Source organism: Paramisgurnus dabryanus, chromosome 7, assembly GCF_030506205.2.
Source record: "Paramisgurnus dabryanus chromosome 7, PD_genome_1.1, whole genome shotgun sequence".
In the NCBI taxonomy this organism is placed as follows: Eukaryota; Metazoa; Chordata; class Actinopteri; order Cypriniformes; family Cobitidae; genus Paramisgurnus; species Paramisgurnus dabryanus.
Genome location: NC_133343.1, coordinates 39160821 through 39177583, shown reverse-complemented (window position 1 = coordinate 39177583; position 16763 = coordinate 39160821). Strand labels below are relative to the sequence as shown.

Genomic DNA, 16763 nt, shown 5'->3' with positions numbered 1-16763 from the left:
ATCCACTAGTGATTATAGTCAAAGCCATGAAAGGAATAATCCATGATGACTCATGGTTTTAGATGTGTTGTTGCAGTAGTTTTAGGCAAAAAATGCGTTATTCTATCTCAAAACCAGTAGGTGGCGCAATGACAAAATTGTGCATGCAACCTCAGGTCATAACTGTGTTACATCTAGCTAGTTTTATGACTATACACTTTAGTTTAGTGAAGAAACAGTTGTATGACCATAGGGTGGCTTGATTTCAAAGGTTTTGTTAAATTATAAGGCCAACTAGTGGTGCAACCATACAATTTTTTTTGTGTAGCCTCAGACTGTGGTCGTACATCAGCGTATCAAATATGGTGAAAAAATCTCTTTGCGTTACGAAGTTATAGCCATTTATGTGTAAAAACACAAAATTTAAAGGTAATTTTTCGTTTTTTGCAATTTTCGGCCATTTCTGATGAAAATTTTAATACAATGCCAATAGAACTTTTTGTTCAGAAGGTAATGCAATATTCTTCCTATGATGTTTTCGAGTCGATCAGAATTACGCTCGCGGAGATATTCGCGCGTGTTTTTTAAGTGCTATTTTGCCGCGCAGGGTTAACCGTAAGGCCAATTCTGGCATGTTTGGTATCGTTGGACTCGGCAACTATTCGGGACTCCAAGGAAACAAGTCCCATGAAAATACGTCGATCACAGCCAAAGTTATAGGTGTGTAAAACATTCGTCTAACCACTAGGTGGCGCTGCGACGAAACTGGGCATGCACTCTCAGTTCCTGACTGGCATCACAAGTACCAAGTGTCGTTTCAATAGGCTTAAGTTTGGCGAAGATACAGCCTCAAATCCGTTTTTTTGCACTCTACGTAAAATTTGTTGACGCGGTTTACGCAAACAGATTGGCGAATCGACATGAATTCCATAACTTTTTGCCGTGAGGGTCTGTAGATGCTACATACCGATTTTCGTGGAAATCGGGCAAAAGCTCTAGGACGAGTTCGCAAAAGTAGGTTTTACGAATAATTCAAAATGGCGGAAAAATTTTCATGACGGAAAATGACGTCATAGGGTCCAGTCGAATCGTCTTGAGCCAAGGAATCAGTGGAAACAAGAATTTCATTTCTAGGACGTACGGGTCAGAAGTTATAAACAAAAACGTAAGTGCAACTTTAGACTGTTGGTGGCGCTAGAGGGTTGGAGTTAGAGACTCCAAATTTGCTGTGGAGACACATTGGACTGTCCTTTATCAGTGTGCCAAATTTCATAACTTTCCTACGTACGGTTCTATGGGCTGCCATAGACCGCAATGGCGGAAGAAGAAGAAGAAGAAGAAGAAGAATAAATATAGCTGCAAGCAGCAATTACCGGGGTCAAGCCGAAAAGGGCACAGAAGGAAGTAAAGTTGAGTTTGGATGAGCCGATTAAAGAACATAGGAAAACCTTTTGATTTCAGACAAAGAATATAAAATTTATCAGCAAAAACTAAAACACTGAAGGAATGAGTGGTTTTTGAAGTGGCAAAACTCAAGTCACAAAATGTTACATTGGCTTGCTTGATCAAAGATTTTGTTCAATTACAAGGCTTATTGGTGGTGCAAGAATACAATTTTTGTGGCCTCAGATTCTGCTTATATATCAATGTATCAAATCTGGTGTAAAAATCACATTTTGTTATAACCATTTATGTGTAAAAAAAAAAAAAATCTTGAAATTTTTGTAACATTAAAAAATAACGCCAATAGAGATTTTTGTTTAGAAGGTATTGTAATGATCTTACTATGGTGGTTTGAGTCGATCGGAGTGTTTTTTTGCTGCGCAGGGCTAACCGTAAGGCAAATTCTGGCATGTTTGGTATCGTTGGACTTGGCAACTATTTAGGACTCCAAGGAAAGAAGTCACATTAAATACTTCAACCACAGCCAAAGTTATGTAAGGGATAATCTACAGCTAGCCATGCATTAAATGGTTTGAATTAATGTTTACAGTGTAATTTTTTAACAGACGGTAGTGCCATCATATTTGCTTTTTTTTTAAATCAATTATCACATTTATTTAAATTCATTATTAAAAGAGAGAGCATTTTATTTCATCTTGTGCCTGGGCCCATTTTTCAAAATTTCCATATTCACCATACAAACTAAACAAAATGCAAAAATCAAAAATTTAGCCTACCTAAATTTTCATATGTGTCTCTCACTCAGTTTGCAAGTGTAACTGTGTTACTATGGTTATTAATGTTTATAGTAGCAGATTAATTTCAAACTTCCTGGAACTACCAGTGCATTTAACAGTTTTAATGCACACTTTCCAGCCAATCAGAATTGAGTATTTAAACAGACCATGGTATAAATGTGTGTAATTCATTCATTCGTGTCGAATGGATTAGTGTATTAAAATTCTTTTGATAACTTTTTCATGAGTGTCAACATACCAATTTTTGTTGCAATCGCATAAAAGCTCTAGGACGAGTTAAAAAAAAGTAGGTTTTACAAATCTTTCAAAAACGTCTAAAATGTTTTATGATGGAAAATTACGTGATATGGTCCAATCTTATCGGCTTTAGCTGAGGAATTCGGATTCTAGGATTTTTGGTTCAGAAGTTATAAGCAAAAACCTAAGTGCAAATTTCGACTGTTGGTGGCGTTGGCAAGTTTGATATAGAGACTCTGTGGGAACTTTTTGGACTATCTTTTATCAGTGTGCAAAAATTATAGAGATGCTCCGATCAGCATTTTTGGGGCTGATCACGGATTACGGATCACCAACATCATGATCTGCCAATCGCCGATCAGTGCCGATCACAGAATGGCAGTGGAATGGGAATCTTTTTTCTATAATCTAGCAGAGTTTGCACCATTTGTAGAAATGAAACTAACTATAAATTAGGAATATTATTGTTTTAATAGAGAATCAAATAAATAAGCACAACAAATATTTCTTCTTCTTGAGATCGGCAAATTTAGCGAGTGCCGATCGCGTCATTTAATGCCGTTATCGGCCGATTATGATCGGTGGCCGATTGATCGGAGCATCCCTAAAAAATTTATAACTTTATTACGTATGCTGCTATAAACTGCCATAGATGCAATGGCTGAAGAAGAAGAAGAAGAAAAAGGAAGAATAATAAGAATACTAACAATAACAATAGGGTTCTACGCCCCTTTGCGGCTTGACCCCTAATAAGAAAACTGACAATAACAATAGGGTTGTACACCCCTTCGGGGCTTGACTTCTAACTAGCAGCAGAGGCTTAAAGGTAGGGTATCTGATTTGATCGGTGGCCGATCGATCGGAGCATCCCTAAAAAATTTATAACTTTATTACGTATGCTGCTATAAACTGCCATAGATGCAATGTCTGAAGAAGAAGAAGAAGGAAGAATAATAAGAATACTAACAATAACAATAGGGTTCTACGCCCTTTTGGGGCTTGACCCCGAATAAGAAAACTGACAATAACAATAGGGTTGTACGCACCTTCGGGGCTTGACTTCTAACTAGCAGCAGAGGCTTAAAGGTAGGGTATCTGATTTGATCCAGAAACATTTTTAGTTATGCTGTTTGAAAGTCTCCTTACATCTTGGTAGCAATGACTATGTTAAGTTGTCTAAATGTATTTGTATAAATATGTGTCATCTGTAAAAGGTGTAGGACCAAAAATTGTTTAAAATAATTATTGAACTCTGACCGAATGCAATAAAGACCTTGTACTGTCAGTTCAAATCTGATTTTGATGCATATCCGATTGGAATCCAATCAGATTCAGAACGTGTAAACGACCAAAAAACACATGAAATCTGTTTTTTTTTCTAATCCGTTTCAGGCTACATCCAGAGGTGGTTTGAGATCCTTTTCAAATCGCATTTCTGGGAATCCAATTCAGTCTGGCTGCTCTAATTGCATGTGTAGCTTTTTGGTTACATCATGCTGTGATGTCCTGTAAAAGGTAAACACGTCAGACGTCGGGGCAGATTGTCATGCCAGTGCAACGTCATTGCCATGGAAACAGTGCAGATAATCCAGAACAAGGAAGAATGCTACAGGACGTACAGATTGGATCTGAACAGTTATGATACACAATATGGACAGTGAGTCTGTCAAATTGGATATGGACCATAATCAGATATGGACTGACAGTGTGAATAAGGTATAATTGGAACTATTCAATTTTTGCTCCTCTTCGGTGAATGTGTTTTGCATGCCACTGCATACCCGGTTCACACAGACATCATACGTCATCAGTGCATTCAAAACTTTATTGCTGAATTGACAACCTGCAGAAGAACCACAAAAAAAGACATCTTTTGAAACAAAAAAAAGTCTGGGTCAGCAAAGATAAAAAACCTAAATTAATATTGGTAACTTTACTGCTTTCCCACGAGATGAAAACAGCTGCGGGTCTTAAAGGGTCGTTACAGTGTTTCTTTTGGAAAGGTAGGTACGCGGTGTGATTCTATTTTGATGGATTCATATTGTATTTTGAGTAAACATTGTGTTGCTTATGTAGTTTGTGTACCTTTATGAATTAGCGTAACAATATTTATGTTTTTAAAATAACAAGCAACTACTATAACTACACTATCGAAAACGTGCTGTATCTAATTCTGATTTAAAAAATGTTCATGTTGGTTATTTTGGAAATGTTATTAACGTTGTACTGCAAAGTTTTCTTCTTGGTGAATGAGATATACATGCACCAGCTTCTGGTTCAGTTTACTGTTTGGGTTTTATAAAACTTGGCTTATTCTATACTGTTAAGTTACCTGCAAGAATGTCACGGTTCCTACAATACATAAAGTAACTCAATGTTAAACATGTAAAAACTAATCAAATACACTTACAAGACCAGACTAGTGTGGTAGTTTTTAGGTTGATTTCCTCAACCTTATGCTGCTCGCTGATGTTGATTTTCAAAAATAGTGGTTCTCGCAAGATTGTCATGTCTGTGTACCGTCATGTCTGTGTCATGCCATCTAGTGGTTATGAGTTGTAACTGCATTTTGTTTAACTTTGAAATTGGTAAAATAATATATAAATGTTATGTATGACTGACAGCAAAAATAATGCTAATTCAGATGTTTAGTTGAATTTGATGATGTCATACATCCCACAAGTTTGCGTGGGCAAAAATGGAAAACATTTTAACATCATTTTGGTTATTTAGATTCACTCGATTTGTCCAGGTGGACCAAAATCAGTAGTCAGCTTGCCCGTGTTGTGTGAAATTCAGTTCCCGTTAAAACTGTTCCAATGGGCGGGGCATTCATGCATATTCATAGGTTCGCTCCGCGTTGGAAAAAGCGATTGGATTGCAAATTGTTGTTTGTTTTCCATCTCTTTTTTGATATTTCTATAAGGTAATAAAGACGAAAGATCATATGCCTGGTTGTACAATTGTTTACATTATGCTTTGCGTGTGCATTTTGTAAGAACACTTTTTCATGGCTTAACAATATTGTTTTACTATTTAGCCTACATTTATAATGCTAAACACCAAACTAGAGCACAAATTGAGCACATATTTATCCTCCTTGTTTTTGTTGTATCATGTCCATAGTTGATGTCTTGTTTAGTAGTATTTCGCTGCATTAATGACATGCACTGCAATAAAATGCAAATGAAGCTTACTGCATGTTCTAATAAAGATTTTAAAATGTTCTCTAGTGTTGTTTTTGTTTCATTTTTGAGTTGGACTTTATAAAGCCTTATTGAAAAGAGCTTTGCAATCATTCAAAGGATATGATGCATTATTATGCTGCTCTGTTAAAGCATGATTCAATAAAAATAGCCTAATATTATTTTAAAGTTTATTTACCTATATGCAAGACCAACATTGTTCAGATCAGCTTAAATATGTGTATGAGTGTTTTCCTGTGTTACAAAAGGGCCAAAAAATGAGGACAGACCAAAAGAGAAGAACATTTTAATTTTCTTTCTAAAAAGATCTGTAAGCGGCTTCTACCTAAATGGCATAAACTGTCGGCTTTTGATGTATAAAGCCGCTGAATGCCTGGTTATTGCAGTAGGCTACATATGCGGTTGGATCCGCCAAGCACCCGTTGTACTTTCACACATACGGAAAAGTGCATAAACAATATGGTAAAGCATCCTTTTTTCACAAAACAACATACTTTAGATATTATTTGATAGATTAGTAAGTGTGGATTAAGGATGTTTAAAATCACAAGCCTTGTGGTCAGGACATGAATGAATCCAATCAGCAGATTTGCAAATCATTATTTATCTCCACATATATCATAAATAAAAATTAGTAGGGTAATTTGCAATATACCACGTTTTATATTTCCTACTACGTGATTTACAGACTATAGACGACAGTATTCAATGGCAATAAATGTCTCATATAGCAATAAAAATCCTCACAACATTATTATTTCTCAAAACTTTTACAAAAAATATTTTCAAAGGAACTGTATTCTTACAATTATTTAAAGATGCACACATTATTCCGCATATGATTTGAATATTAGACGAGAGTATTCATATAATGGCAATGAATGTCTCATATGCAGGGGCGGAGCCAGACATTGTAGACATTGGGTGCTTAGCCGAAATCTAGGGGTTTCAAATCATGGTCCCCTGCTGATATTTTGTCTCCATTTACAGAAGCTTATAAAATAATTTTTATGTTCTCTGTATTGTCATGAAACTGTAACATAACGAAATTTTGAAAATTACATTTTAACTTTTCATAATAATAATAATATGTTTGCTGTTGCCTAATCCAGTAACTATAAAGCTATATAATAAAGAATAACAATTTTGACTTCAGTTACAGAGAAATTTCTTACCTGCTTATGGAAGCGTTCTCTTTCTTTCTTTCTTTTTTCTTTTTTTTCTTTCTTTCGCTCTCTCTCTCTCTCTCTCTCTCTGTATGTGATCTCTCTCCACCCTCCTCTCTCCCTATTTGCACTGACAGTTATCACACATAAAAATATGTTAATGTAAGAGATTGTGAGGATTAACATTTTATAACTGTCACCGTGTATCAATGTATTTCTGCGGTGAAATAATTTCGAATTTCAGTTAAATGCATATGGACAAAACATAAGCTGCCTAAGTAACTATATACTTTCTCACCTTCTTAATTCTGACGTCTTAAAAAATCGTATATCCATCTATAAAAAAGTGATATGTGCAATGAGCAATTTTTTTCAAAGTTTTAATTCACTGTAATTAAATCTAGTTTAGAAACAACGTTACCAACGACAGTGTGTTGCAGATCAGGCAGAGTAGATCAGAGCGCTGACAGTAGCCGCGTTAGCCATGCAGATAATATATCAGTTGACGCTATTTAACAGTATTTACATCACATAACTATAAATATACACTTACCGTTATAACGAAGGCACTGTAATAATAAACACTTTAAAACATTGCGTTTACTGTGGGGAGATTCAGCATATTAATTTGCCTTCTACTCGCATCTCTCATTCGTTTTCCCTGGAGTGGGGGACCGGAGAGATTAGAGCTGAATGCCGCCACCTAGCGTAGTGGATGAATTCAGTTTACAGACCTTAAAAGAATCATTTGGTGCTTTTGACAAAACATTAGGGGCTTGAGCCCCAGAAGCCCTCGCTCCGCCCCTGCTCATATGGTAATAAATATTCACACATAACTTAACTTAACAGCATAATGAAATTAATAAATAGACAAGGAAGCAGGATTGACATGTAAATTGTATTATTATTACCGGAAAACAGCAATATATTACTGAAATAAACTCAGGTAAATGCGCCAAACACACTGTTAACCGCACTAACAAGTCTAAATAAGCAATAAAAGTGGAAAAAAACATTTTATCTCTTAAAACTTTATATGACAAAAATTATACTTTAAGGAAATATGTTCTTACAGTTATTCAAAGATGCACAAATTATTCCATATATTATTTCCTATTCAAGAGCACGTTCGTTTCTGGCCTCGCTATGTACCCAGCAAACACAAAACATTTTTTCAACGTTGTGAAAATACGTATTTCTAACGTTAAAAAAACCCGACATTTGGTCGTATTAAGTACGTCGGAAAATAACGTTATCTCAATCTTTTCACAACGTGAAAAAAACATTTTTATAACGTTTTTGTGTTTGCTGGGTAATAGCTGGTTGACAGGTGCGCATCCCCGTCTTTCAATATCATTTTGTATAGTTACTCCCTTAGTTAAATTAGCCATGATTTTATTATTGTGAAAATGTTTTTTTTTTTTGCAGATTGATTACGCTCCGCCCCTTTTAAAAGATGAAAGTGAATTGTTTCTTCCAGTGCTGTACCGGATCGAAATTACCCGTTTAGAGCCCAAATATAACATAGTATATTTGTTTCATTAAAATAAACACAAATATTAATAGGCTTTAGTTAAAGCATTGTTACATTATTGTTCAGTGTGCTCAATATTATTCTTGGTATACATTGATGCAGATTTTGTTAGGATTATTGAAGGAACAGACACTTTATGAACATCACTTATGGTTTCATTGTAGGATATGTGGTCCGAAACAGACGTCGGCTATCTAGACTAAATTATACGGACCGAAAAAAGTTTTTCAACGTCTTTTTTGTAACTAAATAAAAGCTATAACTTGATTAAGCCCAAAAAACAATGTCTAAATGATGTCTTGTGCTTGGTGGGTAAATAATTGAATCACGCAAATATTGAAGCTGTTTATCGGTGGATTTATTGTATATTATTAATCTGTGTGTGAGTGAATTTTGTATTTTACGTGACAATATTAAGTCAAATTCAAGTCAAGTTTTTTATTAATTTATTTAATTGTTCTGTAATTTGAATTTATTAAAAAGAAACCACTTCCATATAGTTTAATGACAAATTATAGCTCTAATATAGGCTAGGCCTTAAATCTACGATTTAACATCAAAGCGACTAGAATCAGACATAACAAGTCTGCTCGTTCTGCAATGAGAACCTAATTTCAATGGCTATTTTGTTCAACATTCACAAATGTTATAGATACGAGAGTGTGTTTGGACCTCTGCGGGCCTTTCATGTTAGGGTAAAATAAAACATGGCTTTGATGAAATGTAGGTTCAAAGTAATTAACCAATAGCATCGGGTCATATTATACTTTGCTGCCTGAGTATCCGCACCATTGTCGATCGAACGCTGGAGAGAGAAGTAGGCTATACCTGCGGTAACCATGGCCAGCCCTGCGAAACGTAAAGAGGAGGATTGGGACGTAGAAGGGTATCTACACAACGTTTCTCCGGCGAAAAACTCCAAAAAGAACCACAAGTATTTTACTGCTGTGATTCAGACCGGGAGAAGGGACTTTCACAAGGTTGTGAGTTTTTCGATGGAAAAACTATCTCCGTTTTCTCACGCTTCAAAGACCGGGACAGCAGTGAAACTTAAGAACGTGCGGCGGTCTCTCAGTAAGTGCACAAATCAGTAACCTAAAAATAGAGTATCCATTTTAAGTTGTTTTCCGTATATATTTTTTAAAGTTGCCTATTTTATAATTTGCAGTGTGTTATTCTTAAAACGAATGCACTGTTAAAAAAAATCTTTATAAGATATGAATTCTGAAAGAAATTTTTTTATAGTGATTGAGCGCAAATGGGGTTGATTTTAGGCTACAGCTTACCGAATATCTTTTGTTGTTTTCTTGCAGGCTACTCCGATCCAAATGGATTCGATGTGATCTGTAATAGAACCACATCTCTTGATGTTGTGAGCGTTTCGTTCTCCCGCATCGCACCTCCAAGCAGTACAAGGCTGAGTGTAGCCGATGTTAAAGCTCTGGGACCCAGACAAAATGTAAGTAGCCTATTCTATATCTTGTTTTAAATTAATATATGCTATTGACAAAGATAACTATTTTTATGAAAATTTTTTATATACTTGCAGGTAGGCGAGCTGGAAGCAAAAGTGATGTCCCGTGCAGCGCTTAGCAAAATCGTGCTGGTGAACAAAGAGGAGTGCGAACTTAAGGAGATATGGGTCAGCGACGGGACCGAAGAAATGAAACTCACACTCTGGGACAGCCTCATTTCTGAAGCTCAAATATCAAAATCATATTTGTTTTCGAATTTGTCTACACGAGAGATAAAAGGAGAAATTCGTCTAACGACAACTCCATCCAGCAAAATCAAAGAAATCCCGCCACTGAACGTACCTGATAGAGACGAAGATCCAGTCGACAGCGCTTCCTCCGCGACCCTGCGCGGTGTCGTCTCCGGTATTAAAATTATAGCCCGACATCGCTGTCCGAAGTGCCACAGCCTGCAGAATAATATTATCCCCAAATCTATTATGCACAGATGTGAAGCCTGCAAACTACTCCAACGGTCATCTTCTTTCAAGTCAACCTACGGAGGAGTTATTGTTCTCACGACAGACCAGGGAGATAACTCGTGTACGTTGTCAGATTTATGCCTGACTACTTACTTTGACAAATACGGCATAAACCATTCACCCAACGATCTGGAGTCCATTGAGGAACACTTCATTAATCGTTCTGAGTTTGAAATTACCATCAACGACGTTTCCCTGGTTACTTGCATAATGCACCCCACTCAGCAAAATGAAGATTGGGAAGATGATCAAGCGTTGATTAAAATGGATGGTGAAGGTGGCGTGGCTGGTGAAGGTGGCGTGGCTGGTGAAGGTGGCGTGGCTGGTGAGGGTGATCGTGTCGCTGGTGCTGAAGGTGGCGTGGCTGGTGACGACGGTGCTGGTGTCGCTAGTGCTAAAGGTGGCGTGGCTGGTAAGGTCGCTGAAGTTGTTGTGGGGTGTTCTTCAGGACGCCAGTATAGACTAATTGAGTAGAGTAGCTAATGTTAAAAAAGATATAAGGCTAGTTAAAATGCACATTTATAGTTAAATTAATTATATTGTTATATGTTATTGTATTTTTATATTGTAGGCTACTCACCCAAGTTGCACGTATGCACTTAATTGTTCTGTGTTGTTGCATTTTTTTTTTTGTTCTATGGTTTGTACCTGTATTTTAAAGTGCCAGGTTAAAACAAGGTTAGTGTTTGTGATTCACTTTTTCATTAGGCTAGAACTACTTTTTTTTAATTGCCAATAAGTTGTTTGGTCTTTTGTTAATAAATTAGTTTGTGTGTAATGAACATTTTTTGTTTCTATTATTCTGTAGCAGGTTTTCCTTTCAGTTTAATTTCCCAGAAGTTAGATTTGATCCTTAAAACATTTGTCGTAGACTAACTTAATAGCTAGCCAATTTAAAGGCTCATTTAAAAAGCATCGGTATTATCCAATACCCAATACTGTTATTATCCAATGTTGTTGGATTTTTTTTTTTGTTGTTCTATGGTTTGAACCTGTATTTAAATGTGCTTTTAAAATTTAAAACAAGGTTAGTGTTTGTGATTCACTTTGTTATTAGTAGGCTAGGTTTACTTTTTTTATTTGCCAATAAGTCGTTTGGTCTTTTGTTAATAAATGAGTTTGTATGTAATAAAAATTGCTTGTTTCCTTTATTCTGTATCAAGCTTGCCTTTCAGTTTAATTTCGCAGAAGTCATTTAAATAACTAATTAAAAAACAGCGGTATTATCCAAACTATTTCAATTATTAGCCTACGTTAAATTTAGCCTATTAAGTTAACCTAGAGTATTTTACTTAGCAATTCAAGTAGCCAAGCCTTAATTGAAAATATGAATTAAAAAAACTTCGTACAATAAACATTTAATTTTTTTCCAAAAAATATCAAGGTTGGCCACACGGCTATATGTAGTAGGCTATGGGTTGTAAAAGCGTGTTTGGTGCATTTACCTCAGTTTATTTCTGTAATATTGCTATTTTTTTGGTAATAGTAATACAATTAACATGTTATTCCTGTTTTCTTCTCTGTTTATTCATGCTGTTAGTTATGTAAATTTGAGACGTTCTTTGTCGTTATTATTTGACCTATAATAAAATACAATAGTAATTTATTGTAAATTCTATTGTTTTGAACCATACCATAGTAAAATACGTTGATTTGTTGTGGTAATTCTGTAGTTGTTTTATAGTAATAACCTATAACAACTATAGTAAAATTAACAAATTACTTTACCCAGTGCTGTACTAAGTTTTCTAAAACTATACACCAGTTTACCTCTAATGAAGGGATCTCCAACCACGCTCCTGTAGAGCTATCTGTCCTGAACACTTTAGTTCCAACCCTGTTCCAACACACCTGCCTATAATTATCATGTAATCCTGAATAGCTTGATTAGCTGGTCCAGGTGTGTTTGATTGGGGTTGGAGCTAAAATTAGAGCCGTTTCTCAATATGCGTTCTTGTCTGTACTTGTGTTCTTGTGAACTTGTGAAACGTCATCAGTCGCGGCCCAAGTACTGTTCCAATTCAAAGTTCGCATCAAGCCCAAGTTCACATAAAATCCCCGGATGTGTTCTTGATCAACCCATTTTATCGAGGATGCATCAGAGGAGACTTGTGTGGACTTATGATAGAGAAGTTTCCCAGAATGCATTTCGCGTCAGGAGTTCGTTCTTCTGAACTTGCAAGTTCGAACTACGAAGGACACAAGTCCGAGTTCGGCGTACTTGGTTTTGAGAAACATCCTAGGATAGTAGCTCTACATGAGAAGGGTTGGAGCCCCCTGCTCTATGTAATCACAATGATCAATAGATTGTATTCTGGAATATTCACACATATAAATCTGTCAGGGTTTGAAATTAACTTTTTGACTCACTGGCTTATTTGGCTACTAAACAGATTTATTTTTATTGAGAAAAAATTAAAGTTAACAACTAATAGAGCTTATATATGTATACAAAACAAACAACAAAATTCATACCATACAAACAAAAGAAAACAATTAAAAAGCAATATAGTGATGTATGCAGGTAGTTTGGTAAGTTTTAGCAATGGAATATTTTAGTGATATAGATGGAGGCAATTTGAGACAACCATAGTAATAGAGTTCAAACTGATTAATACAAATAATAATGATAATAATAGTATTAGTACGTGGTACTGTAGGAACATAAATATCCTAAATAAAAAATAAAAAAACAATGTAACCTAAGGACATTTTTAAAACGTTGAAAAAGCACCCAAGTGGTACGTTTTTTTAAGTAATAAAAAACGTAAATATCACGTCTGTTTACTACAAAAACATACCAAAATGGAAATTTTTTGAGACAATTTATTTAGGTGTCAAAATAACATAATTATAATAACGTTGGATTATAATGTAAATATCACGTTCATTTACTTAGAAAAGAAAAGCAGACCAAAAGTATTGTAATTTATAATAATAATAATAATAATAATACAGACCAGCCAATACAATTATTGTAGATATACAATATTCTCTAGGCGTAGAAACCAATCTGCCAGTGAGCACAAATTTCTACTAGACAAAAGGAAAGGGAAAAAAACGGATTAACTGTCACAGCTTAGTTTTGTTAGTTAAAATAACCTATACCAAAATGTATTTAAAATAAATGTATTTTATACTAGGTATACTACAACCTTACCTCATCATTCTTTATGAGACTTAATAATGAAACATTATTTTGAGAACGTCTTTATTGCCCAATTCAGATTTTTTTATGTTAAGCATAAAATGTGTTTTAATATCACTATTAGTAAGGATAGGATGATCTCTGTATGATAGGCCTACTTGCAAAATTGTTTCGCAAAATCAAATGTAGTTCTAGCATTAAATTACATGTCTATATATTGTTTTACTAGCAATATTACGGACAATTAAAGTGCATTAATCAAACTACTAAATTAATTCCAATTTATTTTTTATATTTTAATTCCAATTTAGCAGATTTTAAATATGTCAATTTAGTATTACAAGCAGGGTATTTTTATAGACTACATAAATACATAAATGTTTGTGTAGTAGGTTATACTTAGCCTACCATAAAATAAATGTATTTCAAATAAATTTCATTGTTCTATATTTATTTTATACAAGGGTGTGTCTGACAAGGCGAACGAACTGTTGCTGGAAATGTATTTCCGGTTTATTAGTGTCGATTGTAACTGACGTCACTTGCAGAGGTAGCCATTTTGTTTTGTACATTTCGAAGGTAAGAAACGTGTCCTTCTACTTTCTATTTAATCTGATTAATCCGTGCTTAATTTGTCGCCATTTATAACATATTTGAAATTACTTTAATTAATTAGATGTAAGATGATATGTTTGTATGGTTTTCTTTGACAAGTAGGTATATATATTGTTTTTTAATAAATAATAGAGACCCACGGTTGCTTACCCTTTCGTCGTTGTAAAGTTGAATGGCCTTAATAAAAAGAATCAGAGGTATCTTAAAGTATTTTTTTACGACATGTGTTACACTATTTTTTAAATTGTTGCGAAAGTATATTAGGGTTTGCTGAAAAGGATCTATATGTAATTTGTCATTTACCGGAAATGTTAGTATCGAATAATGACATGTGCTCTTTAAGGACATAATTTAATTGTATAATAGTACGTGAAGTGTTTATACTGTTTTGAGAAGGTATTATTCATGATCTATAGCGAATGATCTTTCTTTTATTGCTGTATATTTTTATTAGTCGAGTTTAAATCTGATTGAGTCTCCTGTTATAATCTGTGTCATTATGATGGTTTCTTGCAGCTTGAGTGTATTGGTAATTTTGTTGCCTGGACGTGCTATCAGAAATGTAATTTCCATTTCTGAAGTTGTAATTGATTACGATCTTATGCAAGTAAAAAAAGGAGGGCGTCGATGTGCACTTTTTTTTACCTAAGAAACTCGTATGTACGACATTTCTAATGCACGTAGGCCTAATAGGCAGCATTATGGTAGAATCCGTCACGGGAACTCAAGCTTATTGTTACCGTTTTCAATGTTGCACCGGTGGCGGTGACCGCTGAAGTTAGATTTTTAATGTTAACATTTAGTTTACTTCGAGTCGGATGGACTGTCAGCCAGGGATGTCCGTTTGTGAGTAATTTTACTAATGTATTAACTTGTGGATGAGCGCTGACTCACTCAAGACGCGAACGATTCAGTCCATTTGGTGCATTTTTTCGACCGGTTCAAAAGACGATTCGGACATCACGAGTATTGCGTTCATGTAAGCATATACAGATTTACATGTTTATTAGATTGTGTTGCGGATTGTACTCCATATATTTACATTTTGACCGTTTTATGACATTCACGCTAGGTTTTTGCAATCACGTGATTCTGATGACGGGCGAAATTCAGCTGGGGTCAGGGAATAAATGAACTGATAGTAATGTTGTGTTTAGACACGTTAACTACAATGTTGAAATGCCACGGACGTGTGCTGTAACTATTTTGAGAAGGTATGATTGATAAGAAAACAACTGGAAAAGTGTTCCGCTTTTCAGTGCTGATGATACCTGCAGATACCATTAAAAAGTGTCTTGCATTATTATGCATATATTTAGTTAGCCAATGAGTTAAGGCTTTATTAGTCTAAAATAAGTTTGTTATTCCAGGTTCAAAGTCATGAATATTGTTATTCTGGGGCCGGATTCACAAAGCATTCTTAAGAAGAAAAATCTTCTTAACTGCCATTTTTATCTTAAATTCAAGCTTAAGAAAAAAGTTAAGAATATTTTGTATTCTCAAAAAAGCTTCTTAAGAAAGTTCTTATTTTTTCCTTAAGTATGTTCTTAAGAAAACCCTTCAGAAGAATTCCAATTCTTGAAAAATAAACTGTCTTAAATAACATCTTAAAGTTAGGATAACCTTACAGGTTACAGTAGTCTTAAATCTCAAAATGTAAGATGTTTTATAAGTTCATTTGATTGTTTTAAATGTGACATGTTGTATTGTGTAGTCTAAAATTGCAATTTAATCTGTTTACTTCAAATAGATTTCAGAAGTTTAATAGCTTACTCAGTAATATGTCATGAAACACAAATAAGTATTCGTGATAATATTAGCAAACCTTTAACTTCCTTCGTAATACATTCATTGTGAATTTACTTAACAACTAAAAGTTGCTCTAAGCGGGAGGCGAACCGATAATCGCATGTCTAAATTGTTATGTGTATTAGGTTTCCAGCCCCAAGTTCAAGCTTAATTTTCCACCCCCAATGTAGTAACATATTTAGCATTTTAATCACCAGAAAATGTTTGTTAACGTTTTACCATAGGTTTTGAATTATTGGAGTAATATTGTATTGTGACTGTGTAATAGCATGTCAATTTTTTGGTAAACTAAATTTTATCTTTTTGTTGTGTTTTTCAGAAGACATTCAGAAGTGATTCAAGGTAAGTCATGCAGTGTTTCCCACAGGATTTAGAGAGACTTGTGGCGGTGATGACCTCACAAGCTATTTAGCATATATATATATTTGAAGTCATCACGTGTTTGCGTTTCATCGAGTGTTGGCACCTGAAATAAGTTTCACTTTTACTCTTTGAACGGTCAAATATTTCATATTATCCGCTTTGTTTTCAGACATAAAACGAGTGGACTGTAAATTAGTGACTAAACATGACCCAGTAACACCTCATGTTTAATCCAACCACCAGCTGTTCCTTTAAAGGGATAGTTCACACAAAAATGAAAATTCTGTCATCATTTTCTCACCCTCATGTTGTTACAAACCTGTATAAATGTCTTTGTTCTGATAAACACAAAGGAAAATATTTTGATAAATGTTTGTAACCAAAACGTTCGTGGACACCATTCACTTCTATAGTAGGAAAAAGAATACTATGCAAGTAAATGGGGTCCACGAATGGTTTGGTTACAAACATCTCTTAAAATATATTCCTTTGTTTTCATCAGAACAATG

At 34.8% G+C, this 16763-nt stretch overlaps 1 protein-coding gene and 1 long non-coding RNA gene across 3 annotated transcripts in view; one reads left to right on the top strand and one right to left on the bottom strand.

Annotated features, from left to right (window-relative positions):
* LOC135734358 (uncharacterized) overlaps nt 1-7513 on the bottom strand; it is a 78101-nt gene extending 70588 nt beyond the window's left edge. The window contains exons 1-4 of one of the 2 annotated variants that reach the window (XR_010527296.2): nt 7343-7513; nt 7211-7252; nt 7088-7125; nt 6799-6919 (exon numbers count right to left, since the gene is read on the bottom strand). This is a non-coding gene — a long non-coding RNA (uncharacterized lncRNA). Of the gene's footprint in view, nt 1-6798; nt 6920-7087; nt 7126-7210 lie in introns of both variants that reach the window. The other variant, XR_012337067.1, reaches the window with a different exon arrangement.
* A 1325-nt stretch (nt 7514-8838) lies between these two features.
* Nucleotides 8839-10824, top strand: LOC135734357 (uncharacterized). The gene is made up of 3 exons (XM_065253244.1): nt 8839-9397; nt 9637-9782; nt 9873-10824. Exons 1-3 carry the CDS (start codon nt 9163-9165, stop codon nt 10791-10793), a joined length of 1302 nt encoding a protein of 433 aa, XP_065109316.1. The 5' UTR covers nt 8839-9162; the 3' UTR covers nt 10794-10824.
* The last annotated feature ends 5939 nt before the right edge of the window (nt 10825-16763 follow it).